At 34.3% G+C, this 8,442-nt stretch overlaps 5 protein-coding genes across 10 annotated transcripts; 3 read left to right on the top strand and 2 right to left on the bottom strand.

Moving 5' to 3' along the window:
* The first annotated feature begins 61 nt into the window (after positions 1 to 61).
* Positions 62 to 1,331, top strand: LOC106743008 (transmembrane protein 186). 2 transcript variants are annotated; one of them, XM_014616444.1, is made up of 3 exons: positions 62 to 153; positions 501 to 914; positions 997 to 1,331. In XM_014616444.1, the coding sequence occupies exons 2-3, from the start codon at positions 602 to 604 to the stop codon at positions 1,302 to 1,304; spliced, it is 621 nt and encodes a 206-aa protein (XP_014471930.1). In that variant the 5' UTR covers positions 62 to 153; positions 501 to 601; the 3' UTR covers positions 1,305 to 1,331. The 2 variants fall into 2 exon arrangements, with proteins under 2 accessions (XP_014471930.1, XP_014471931.1); XM_014616445.1 differs by having other exon boundaries at positions 116 to 178.
* On the bottom strand, positions 1,330 to 2,536 carry LOC106743005 (28S ribosomal protein S7, mitochondrial). 2 transcript variants are annotated; one of them, XM_014616440.1, is made up of 5 exons: positions 2,428 to 2,536; positions 2,090 to 2,278; positions 1,770 to 2,001; positions 1,566 to 1,703; positions 1,330 to 1,466 (listed from the first exon to the last, which is right to left on the bottom strand). In XM_014616440.1, exons 1-5 carry the CDS (start codon positions 2,490 to 2,492, stop codon positions 1,386 to 1,388), a joined length of 705 nt encoding a protein of 234 aa, XP_014471926.1. In that variant the 5' UTR covers positions 2,493 to 2,536; the 3' UTR covers positions 1,330 to 1,385. The 2 variants fall into 2 exon arrangements, with proteins under 2 accessions (XP_014471926.1, XP_014471927.1); XM_014616441.1 differs by lacking the exon at positions 1,566 to 1,703.
* Positions 2,537 to 2,568: 32 nt separating this feature from the next.
* LOC106743009 (biogenesis of lysosome-related organelles complex 1 subunit 6-like) lies at positions 2,569 to 3,933 on the top strand. 2 transcript variants are annotated; one of them, XM_014616447.1, is made up of 5 exons: positions 2,569 to 2,775; positions 3,099 to 3,226; positions 3,302 to 3,389; positions 3,478 to 3,564; positions 3,652 to 3,933. In XM_014616447.1, the coding sequence occupies exons 1-5, from the start codon at positions 2,773 to 2,775 to the stop codon at positions 3,766 to 3,768; spliced, it is 423 nt and encodes a 140-aa protein (XP_014471933.1). In that variant the 5' UTR covers positions 2,569 to 2,772; the 3' UTR covers positions 3,769 to 3,933. The 2 variants fall into 2 exon arrangements, with proteins under 2 accessions (XP_014471933.1, XP_014471932.1); XM_014616446.1 differs by having other exon boundaries at positions 2,570 to 2,775; positions 3,119 to 3,226.
* LOC106743004 (GDP-fucose protein O-fucosyltransferase 2) lies at positions 3,864 to 6,536 on the bottom strand. Of its 2 annotated transcripts, none has more exons than XM_014616439.1 (8): positions 6,444 to 6,536; positions 5,870 to 6,006; positions 5,646 to 5,771; positions 5,175 to 5,442; positions 4,909 to 5,101; positions 4,598 to 4,775; positions 4,217 to 4,346; positions 3,864 to 4,133 (listed from the first exon to the last, which is right to left on the bottom strand). In XM_014616439.1, exons 1-8 carry the CDS (start codon positions 6,518 to 6,520, stop codon positions 3,983 to 3,985), a joined length of 1,260 nt encoding a protein of 419 aa, XP_014471925.1. In that variant the 5' UTR covers positions 6,521 to 6,536; the 3' UTR covers positions 3,864 to 3,982. The 2 variants fall into 2 exon arrangements, with proteins under 2 accessions (XP_014471925.1, XP_014471924.1); XM_014616438.1 differs by lacking the exon at positions 6,444 to 6,536 and adding an exon at positions 6,165 to 6,416.
* LOC106743006 (protein FRA10AC1 homolog) lies at positions 6,528 to 8,436 on the top strand. 2 transcript variants are annotated; one of them, XM_014616442.1, is made up of 5 exons: positions 6,528 to 6,732; positions 7,102 to 7,270; positions 7,380 to 7,539; positions 7,629 to 7,949; positions 8,137 to 8,436. In XM_014616442.1, the coding sequence occupies exons 1-4, from the start codon at positions 6,626 to 6,628 to the stop codon at positions 7,925 to 7,927; spliced, it is 735 nt and encodes a 244-aa protein (XP_014471928.1). In that variant the 5' UTR covers positions 6,528 to 6,625; the 3' UTR covers positions 7,928 to 7,949; positions 8,137 to 8,436. The 2 variants fall into 2 exon arrangements, with proteins under 2 accessions (XP_014471928.1, XP_014471929.1); XM_014616443.1 differs by having other exon boundaries at positions 6,616 to 6,732; positions 7,629 to 8,140.
* The last annotated feature ends 6 nt before the right edge of the window (positions 8,437 to 8,442 follow it).

The following is an 8,442-nucleotide window of genomic DNA, read 5'->3' as shown; positions in this document are numbered from 1 at the left end:
ATGCGACCGACCGCGACATGTTTCGCGGTAGAGGACGGTTTAGACGGATAAATGAATATAGTTTAAAAGTAACGATCAAAATTAGATGTGTGAGAGATAGATGTGAGAAGCGTTATGTACAAGTGTAGTCTGGTTCTTTACGGAAAATCAGTGGTTTGTTGTGTTATACGTTATAAATGTATCTACCGATACTGCATCTCTCTCTCTCTCTCTCTCTCGCAATTATTTTCCATACATATTGATATATAAATAAATATGAGAATAGAAAATAAAATAAAGGGAAAAATGACAAATTTTATAATAAGCTTTACTCTCTTCAAAATTGCCTCTTCTATTAGTTTCATGCAAAAATGCCCATTTTTCTTATCTTTCTCTTTCAAATTACATGGTTATATTTTATATTTCAAATGTAAAGGGCGAGGGGGGGAAAAATAAAAAAAGTAAAAGAAAAGTATAATACATTACTAGTAAAGAGGACATACTTGTGATTCTTCCTACAGAAAATTTCGACGCATCTACCCTACTACAACAGCATGATATTATAACCTCTTTATCGGTGAGCGCAGTTGGAGTTGTTTAATGTACTATGACATAACCTCCAATGTATCCTCGAATTGCGATGAAACTCTGCGAGCGGTCTTTGTACCGCGTTTTAACGAGCATCAGGCTTCAATGTAGCACATTAAGTCACGCAACGAAAAAAGATGTAGAGAAACAAACAATGGAACTCACTTCAAAAAAGTTTCCCGGCTACAAGTTGATCTACTTCTTTCCCTACATCGCGCAAGTTGGTACTCTAAATTCTGTGAAACTTCGGTTCACTTATCTCACCGGCGCGGTTGTACCTGTATTCACGGGACTTCAGTTGGCGAATGTCATTTCCTTTGACGTAGCTGGTGCATCGATATGTAGCGGTAAGATAATTCTAAATTATACATAAAAGTCCAGCAATCGTTGCTCAATGAATAAATGTTTTTTCTTGGTTTTGTTCCATAGTGCTCATATTAACATCATGGCTACACACTACCGCAATCCTGTGCAATAATCTCGTAGGACTGGTATACATAAATCTGGAGGAAGAAAAAGTGATATTGTCTTACACGGACTACTGGGGAAAGAGGATAGATCTGAAGACCAACATGGATGATGTGATACCCCTATCAGACAGTCAGCTTCGTATCACTGATTCTCTCTACAAAATGATTTCGTTTGCCTCACAAAAGCAGAAATTAAAAATAAACATGAGATTTGGAAAGATAACGGATGTCAAGAGTTTTAAATGCATACTAGGAATGGTTTCATAATTCCCAGAAATATATTCGCTGTACATAGTCGTTGCATTTTTTAATTATTTTATTTATATATAAAGTCTACGTTTACTACATCTACATCCACCTGAAGTGCGCGTAAGCCCGGTTCTCATGACACTTCCTGTGTAATTCCAGTTTCCGTCTAACAGCACCACCCTGTAATAATATATATATAAATATATATATATAATATGTTGTGTATATATATATATAAATACAGAAGTAATTTGTTTTAAAATCCTCCAATTTATAAACCTGATTCTGAGAAGCCAACACTAATTCCCTGGCTAATGTAGTGTAAAATCTCTCCTCATGTTCTTTACTATTAGCAGCCTCTATCAACCATTTCATTGCTATATGCTGTGCTAATTTGGGTTTAATTGGTGCTGGTACCTGGAAAATTGATCCAAATATTTTCTCCGTGTATCTAATCAGAATATGTTTCATCATATGTATTACCTGATATTTGATTCCACCTTTTTTATACGATTCCAAATGCAAAACTGGTGTACAATTGGTGAGAGCATGATGAAAGATCGAAAATGGGTCCAGCTCGATCTTCTTCTTCTCTTCGTCCATTGCCTTGTGATAATGTTGAATCTGTATTCTCTTGACATTCTCGAAAGCTTTGGTCACCAGAAATTTTGCCAATACTTTATTCCCCTTTTTCATAAGAACATTTATGAATTTCCTGAAGACAAATGTGAATAAAAGTAGTGGTGAATAGTTTACCGAACGTGCAAGAATATGATTAGAAACAAACTCGGATGATTGCTCACAGCACTATAGGATCGTAAAATTCGGAGGATGTATCAGTCGTCAATGCCGGTCGGATCAAAGAATGACTGACTATTTTGGCCTCTTCGCTTTGAAGCAATGTTTCCTGCTCATCTTTCCTGAATGTCGGATTAATGTAACTCTTCGGAAAGACACTGTATTCTCTGTATCCGAAAATCGCGAGATTGCACCTGGAAACAAGTGACGTTCGTGTGAATGCATGTATACCTGGGATACGTGTGACGCGATTTTCCATGCGTTTAGAAAAAATTGTCACAAAGAGAAACGACGTCTTCACCATAAGTTTTCCATTGATATATATATATATATATATACATACTTGGCCAAGCCGTAATTGTTTAATAAATTTTTAGCCGACAGAACGAAAACACGAGGATTTGCCATGTTGCGAGAGAAATGTTCACTGCCCTCTGCTGGTGTATTTGCAAAACGCGTCATCAAATTGAAGCTTCCACCACGTTTTCAACAACGCCAAATGTCACGGGATTCCGCACGGTTGCTTTTTTTTCAATTTTCCCACGCGATTTTCTTTACAGACCGATGTGAATAATTACACCTGACGCGTATAATCGTGGGGTGAGAGAGAAAAACTAATAGCAAAAATGATGACCGACGTGGGTGAGGCCGAGACGGCTGAGGTTCACTTAGGAACCGAGCGGGAGGAATGGTAACCTCATACTTTTGTTTACGTCCGACTACCTGTTTACGCGTTCCAATCGTTCAAACGATCTCTCTTCTCCCGAGTAATAGATATTCCGATGATAAATGATTTATTTACTGCTCAGCTTACTCGCGTCAATACCCGAGCGATTTCCTTTCTCATGTTTCGTATCTCTTGATTCATGACAAAGAGCGAAACGAAGATATCGAGATCTCGCTTAAAATCGTATCTATGGCGCGATAGATTCCATTAAACAGCGCAAAGTACAAGAAATAAAGAAGCCATACTACCGCTATTATTTTAATGACTCCCGTTTTACGATTTAACAGTATTATTCATTCTTCGTTAGTGAGGATGTGATGGATTTCACAGAGGCTGTGGAAAAGTTGGCAGAGGGTCTCTTGAGCATTTATCAGCCTCCGTTGGAGCAAGTTAAGAAAGAACTCTTGGAATTAACGTGAGCACGCACAGTTTTAATGAAAGTAGCAATGATTTCATTTTTAATCGTTTTGCCGTGTCTTCTCTCCCACAGAAGTAAACAAGAGACTCTCCTAGCCCAAATGCAATCCGAAAACAAAAAGATAAACGAAACATTTGAAGACGTAGATTTAAATGATATGGTAAGAGATATGTGGCGATATTCGCGGAATATTCGTGAGTTTTGACTTATTGATAGGAAAAAAAAACATAAAAGAATATATGTTATAGTTTGCGACTATTAAAGTTTATCAAGGGAAGTTAGCATCAATAAGAAAAGAAATGATCAATATTCATGAGAGGACTTCTAAGTTGAAGGTGAATCACATCTCATTTCATTCCTCTGATTTAATTATCAGTGTAAATTATTATTATTTAAATTAACAGGAAAGATTTGAGTTACAGAAACGTGCGTTACGTCTGCAACAAATAAAGCAGAAAGAAGCGTTAAACAAAGAGCAGCAACGCGAACAAGAATTACGCAGAGAACAAGAGTTAATTGCCAGGCCTATGACTAATTAAGAGAGCATGTAACTTTTAAAGATAAAAACTAATAGCTCTTATATAAGTGGAAGTGGAAGTTCTATGAGAGAAAAATATGTACATGTATATACATATAGAATATAAAAATGCTGTGAATTTATATATATAACTATCGTTTACAATAAAGAATATGTGGGGAAATTATTGGATGTTGTTTTATGTATAAAAAAGATTACTGAGTCTTTATATTTCATCACCAGACTATCTGCCATTGCCCAGCTGTTGCACACTTATTTTTATCCTTACACAAACGATTGAATGTAGTCTTCGAGGAGAAACCCATAATCTCTCTGTCTTCTTGTATTCTAAATGTAAAAGTTGACTCGTGCGTTCCTATAAAATATCTAACGAAAAAATATATAAGCTTATAATATTTTTTTATACAAACGTGTTGCGCACAAGAGTATAAAGAAAAGGATATTCTCACCTGGCGTGCGAACAAATTATTTGGTCAACGATGGCTACCCCACCGTCTTTAAATTGTTTTAACTCGGACAAAGATGGTACGTATCTCAAAACTTTGTACCGAGCTAAATACGACTTAAGTTGTTCAAATTCTGGAAATATATATTGTCTTAAATAACAATAAATATTTAAATATGCAGATTTAACCATTTTAACTATATAAAAAATATCTTTACAGTTACTATAGTTTCTCAGAAGTCTTTTTATATTTTTAAGTCTTTTATATTTGTTAATATTTTTGTGGAAAAAAATTGATTTCACATCAACAAAAAATCTGTAATAACAGAAAGATTCCTTGTAATTTGAAACACTTGTACAATAGTCGTATTTACAGATTGTATACCTTGTGGTACAGCATCTGTCGCAACAAACAGCACATGTAATCCAAGCTCGTCCATTTTTTCCGATAATTGAGAAGCAGCACTTTCTATTGTCGATATGGAATCCTTGTGACCGAGAATGAAGTCACGTCTCCTCAAGTGAACTGCCAAGTACGGACCACCTTTTACATTTCGTCGACTCTGAAATTACATAATTACATAATTAGATAAAATTATAAATTCAGATAAATACACAATGAATTAATATCAAAATGATTATTTTAATTTTTCATTAATGTTCGCATTTGTCTTCAGCCTGCTACTTTAATTACACCTTTTCTTTAGTCCAGTCTACGGGTCGTTCTGTTTTATCATTCTTATCTGTGGAATTAAGAAAAGTTCTCCTATATTCTTTTGCCATGTTGTACAGTTCGGTATTATAACGCATGCTGCGTCTAGCCTTCCAGTATTCTTTTAAACCATATTCATCATGTAAGGCAATCTCCATGTGATCAAACATTACAGATCTGCAAACAGCCAGCGAGCCATTAATGTCATCATAGAAAAAAAGTAAAATGGAAATGATAAAATTTGTTTTACCTGTATTGCGTTGGTCTGAGATTCTGATAGAGATCAGATGCCACGCCATGGAACTTGAGACATTTCACCTTCTTGGCTGTGATATTGCGATAGCCCCAGAATGGGCCATCATATGTTTGATGATCTAACTTATGATATGGTAAAGAATCACGACTGCAGTCTGTCTCTTCATTCTTATCTTCAAATTTACCCGTCTCGAACATTTCATCATCATTTTGCAAATTGTATACACAATCAACTTGTAGCTCTTTACTCCCAGATGAATATTCTGTAATCAGACTATTATAAAGCCAAATAAACAGTTTACGTTTTATATTCTCATTACATTAAATTAAAATGAAAGATTCATATATTGATATACAATAGTAAAGACTTTACTGTATAATGTGAAATAATTCTTAAACATAGATTAATACTCGGTAAGAGGAAAAAGATTTTACAGTTGATAAAAAATAGAGAAATAAATGATACCTTCCATAAATTCGTACATTTCAATAACTGGCACGTGTTTTTGCAAACTTGCAATATCAAAAAAGTCACCCCATGGTATAAGTTCTTGCAGTCCTATATGTTCACTTCGCCAGTGATATAGATTACCTGCATTAGACATTTATACAAGTTACATATAATTGGAATTTAGACCATATAAAATCTGCAAAAAATGTATATATGTTTCTTTTGCACATAAATATTACCCCATGGTGGTAAAACCAATTGCCACTGAAACTCTTTGTTTCGTTTAATCAATCCCTTCAGGAAGATGGCAACACGAATGTACACATCTCTTCTTAGATTGAAACCCTCTGGTGGATTTACATCGTAAAGAATATAACTGTAAAAGAAAGGAAAATTATGAATATTTGTATACACAAAGGCAAACTTAAATGTTAAGAGTGAATGATAGTTTTTCAACTAGGTGAATCAAACTTTAATGTATTTATAGATTGAATTGATATTGTTAAAAATAAAACCCTGGTAACAATTCCGAACCGTTTCTGCGTAAAATAATTTCGAGCGGTACACTTTTCTGAGCTGTCAGTATATTTATCAGGTACTTCACAAAATTCAAATTCATTGCCACTCGCAATGGCAATCAAAACAATAATGAATGAAATCTTGAAAATGGACATTTCAATCACAGGTTTGCCTTTTCTTAACTGTACAATATTATACTTCCGGCACTCAAAATAAAATAAACATCACATTTCTCTCTGTGGTTAGGTATCATGCGGTACAGAATTAAAATCCTAAACACAGAGTGTTACCCACCGAGAAAAATTTGTGGATATTAGCTGAATAGTTCTTAGAGGCGCTTCCAGTACAAGGGTCACAGAAATCAAGCCCATAACCTCTCTCAATCTTCTTTCTGTCTCAGTCAAAAGTCGACGTTTTCCAATCAGTGCCACTATCAAGAGATAACTTTCGGTAGAACCGAGTCAGATTTAACAGCGATGTTTCCAGCGTACGACCATTTGTCGGCTTACGACAGGCACAAGAAGCTTATAAACGATTACTTGACGCTACATGGGAAATCCATATCTTCACTAAAGCGAGACACGTATGTTAAATTTTTCATTTTGTGATCGAACGGTTTACAATTTATCGAAAGATACATTTCTTTGCATATCACACGTTTAAATCTGTTCTCTTTTGACTCTATTTTCTCGATTTTTCTCCAATTTTCCTTTCCCTCCTGAAATTATTAAATACACGGCGTGTTTCTTTAACAAAATTCAGTCGAACTCTTTCAACATATTCTGTCAATCACATTGGTGAGGACACATGATGCAAACTTTATATATATACATGACACACTCAGTAGATATCTGTGATGATTTCTCGTGACAATTTTAACAAGTATCGCGTGAAAATTATAACTGTGTAAACTTTAAAACAAGCAGCTCCTGACATTTCGACCTGTTTCGAGGTCCCGGGACAAAACTGATTACGATGTCATCAGGGAGAATCACAAATTTCTGTGGGATCAAGACAAAGATGTGCCAGACACATGGGGCGCCAGATTAGCGAAGAAATACTATGATAAATTATTCAAGGAATATTGTATATGTGATCTTACATATTATAAGTATAATAAAGTACGTAATATTCTCTATTGTTCTATTTCGATATTGTATCACACTTTTGTATTGAGGAAACAATTATATGTTTAATTATACCGCTTAATATTCTTCGTATGATGTGTAGGTTGCTCTAAGATGGAGGACTGAGAAGGAAGTAATAGTTGGAAAGGGACAGTTTGAATGTGGGAGCAAAACTTGCAATGAGAAGGAGGATTTGCGTTCTTGGGAACTTAATTTCGGTTATGTGGAACATGGAGAGAAGAAAAACGCCTTAGTAAAATTAAGTATGTCACGATTGAGTAGAGATTAGTTTTATATTAATAAGATACAACCACACAAATTATGTATATAATAACATTTTCTTCGTATTCAGGACTATGTGTAGAATGTTCTGTAAAACTCAATTATAGTTCACAAAAGCGTGAGGTCAAAGCGAAAAAATGTTTGAAACGTCTCGGTACGAATGCCGACAGCAACAATGACGTGCCTACTACATCTGGTAAAGTAGAATCAGAGAACCAGACAGAAATAGACTCAAGTACATGTGAAACAGAAACTAACACCGAGAATACTATTGCGGAGTCAAATATCTGGAAGGAAAAACCAACGGAAGATATAGAAAAGACAAGAGAGAAAGAATTCGAGGAGTACTTGGCAGACTTATTTATGTGAATGCAATTGAGTCTTTATAATGGTATTTAGGAGACTTAAAATGTCCTATATATCAAGCCCCTAATTTTTTTTAAGAAAATATGGATACCTCTTCTTAACACAAACTTTAAACATCAAAAGTTTTTGAAATTGGAGATATTTTGTTCTACTTCTTTTCAGAGGTGAATTTTCTATCATGATATATGAAAAATAAACATTTTCTGTTTTAGATTATATGAAGTAGATCTTATGACAGTGATAAACCCTCATTTAAACTATTGAAAAAACAAAAAATTGAATAAACTTGTGTATATTCCTCTCTTACGTATGTATAAATTTTATATAGATTGTAGATTATTTATACATTTCTTACATCTAAGATAAATATAGAAGAAAAAAGAAATACGTCTCATAATTTATTCAAAATAAAATTATTTTTACATGAACTTTCAATATGCATAAAAGCTTCAAGTGATATGAGAAATTCGTTAACTCATGTATATAATATACACACTGTATACGGCTTATAGTTTTAT

Source organism: Dinoponera quadriceps, unplaced genomic scaffold (assembly GCF_001313825.1).
Source record: "Dinoponera quadriceps isolate SergipeBrazil2010 unplaced genomic scaffold, ASM131382v1 scaffold880, whole genome shotgun sequence".
Lineage (NCBI taxonomy): Eukaryota > Metazoa > Arthropoda > Insecta > Hymenoptera > Formicidae > Dinoponera > Dinoponera quadriceps.
The sequence above is the reverse complement of the archived record's forward strand: the minus strand, read 5'-3'. Positions and strand labels throughout refer to the sequence as shown.

What these genes read in the sequence shown, in the direction of transcription:
- LOC106743006 (XM_014616442.1), top strand. Translation starts at nt 6,626, where the DNA reads ATGTTTCCAGCGTACGACCATTTGTCGGCTTACGACAGGCACAAGAAG. An exon ending in TCTTCACTAAAGCGAGACAC is followed by an intron (nt 6,733 to 7,101) that starts GTATGTTAAATT and finishes ACCTGTTTCGAG; the next exon opens with GTCCCGGGACAAAACTGATT. An exon ending in CATATTATAAGTATAATAAA is followed by an intron (nt 7,271 to 7,379) that starts GTACGTAATATT and finishes TATGATGTGTAG; the next exon opens with GTTGCTCTAAGATGGAGGAC.
- LOC106743005 (XM_014616440.1), bottom strand. Translation starts at nt 2,492, where the DNA reads ATGGCAAATCCTCGTGTTTTCGTTCTGTCGGCTAAAAATTTATTAAAC. An exon ending in AACAATTACGGCTTGGCCAA is followed by an intron (nt 2,279 to 2,427) that starts GTATGTATATAT and finishes ACTTGTTTCCAG; the next exon opens with GTGCAATCTCGCGATTTTCG. An exon ending in TGTTGGCTTCTCAGAATCAG is followed by an intron (nt 1,467 to 1,565) that starts GTTTATAAATTG and finishes ATATTATTACAG; the next exon opens with GGTGGTGCTGTTAGACGGAA.
- LOC106743008 (XM_014616444.1), top strand. Translation starts at nt 602, where the DNA reads ATGTATCCTCGAATTGCGATGAAACTCTGCGAGCGGTCTTTGTACCGC. An exon ending in TGGTGCATCGATATGTAGCG is followed by an intron (nt 915 to 996) that starts GTAAGATAATTC and finishes TTTGTTCCATAG; the next exon opens with TGCTCATATTAACATCATGG.
- LOC106743004 (XM_014616438.1), bottom strand. Translation starts at nt 6,304, where the DNA reads ATGTCCATTTTCAAGATTTCATTCATTATTGTTTTGATTGCCATTGCG. An exon ending in CTCAGACCAACGCAATACAG is followed by an intron (nt 5,102 to 5,174) that starts GTAAAACAAATT and finishes GGCTGTTTGCAG; the next exon opens with ATCTGTAATGTTTGATCACA. An exon ending in TAGACTGGACTAAAGAAAAG is followed by an intron (nt 4,776 to 4,908) that starts GTGTAATTAAAG and finishes ATGTAATTTCAG; the next exon opens with AGTCGACGAAATGTAAAAGG.
- LOC106743009 (XM_014616446.1), top strand. Translation starts at nt 2,711, where the DNA reads ATGATGACCGACGTGGGTGAGGCCGAGACGGCTGAGGTTCACTTAGGA. An exon ending in GGAACCGAGCGGGAGGAATG is followed by an intron (nt 2,776 to 3,118) that starts GTAACCTCATAC and finishes ATTCTTCGTTAG; the next exon opens with TGAGGATGTGATGGATTTCA. An exon ending in ACGTAGATTTAAATGATATG is followed by an intron (nt 3,390 to 3,477) that starts GTAAGAGATATG and finishes TATATGTTATAG; the next exon opens with TTTGCGACTATTAAAGTTTA.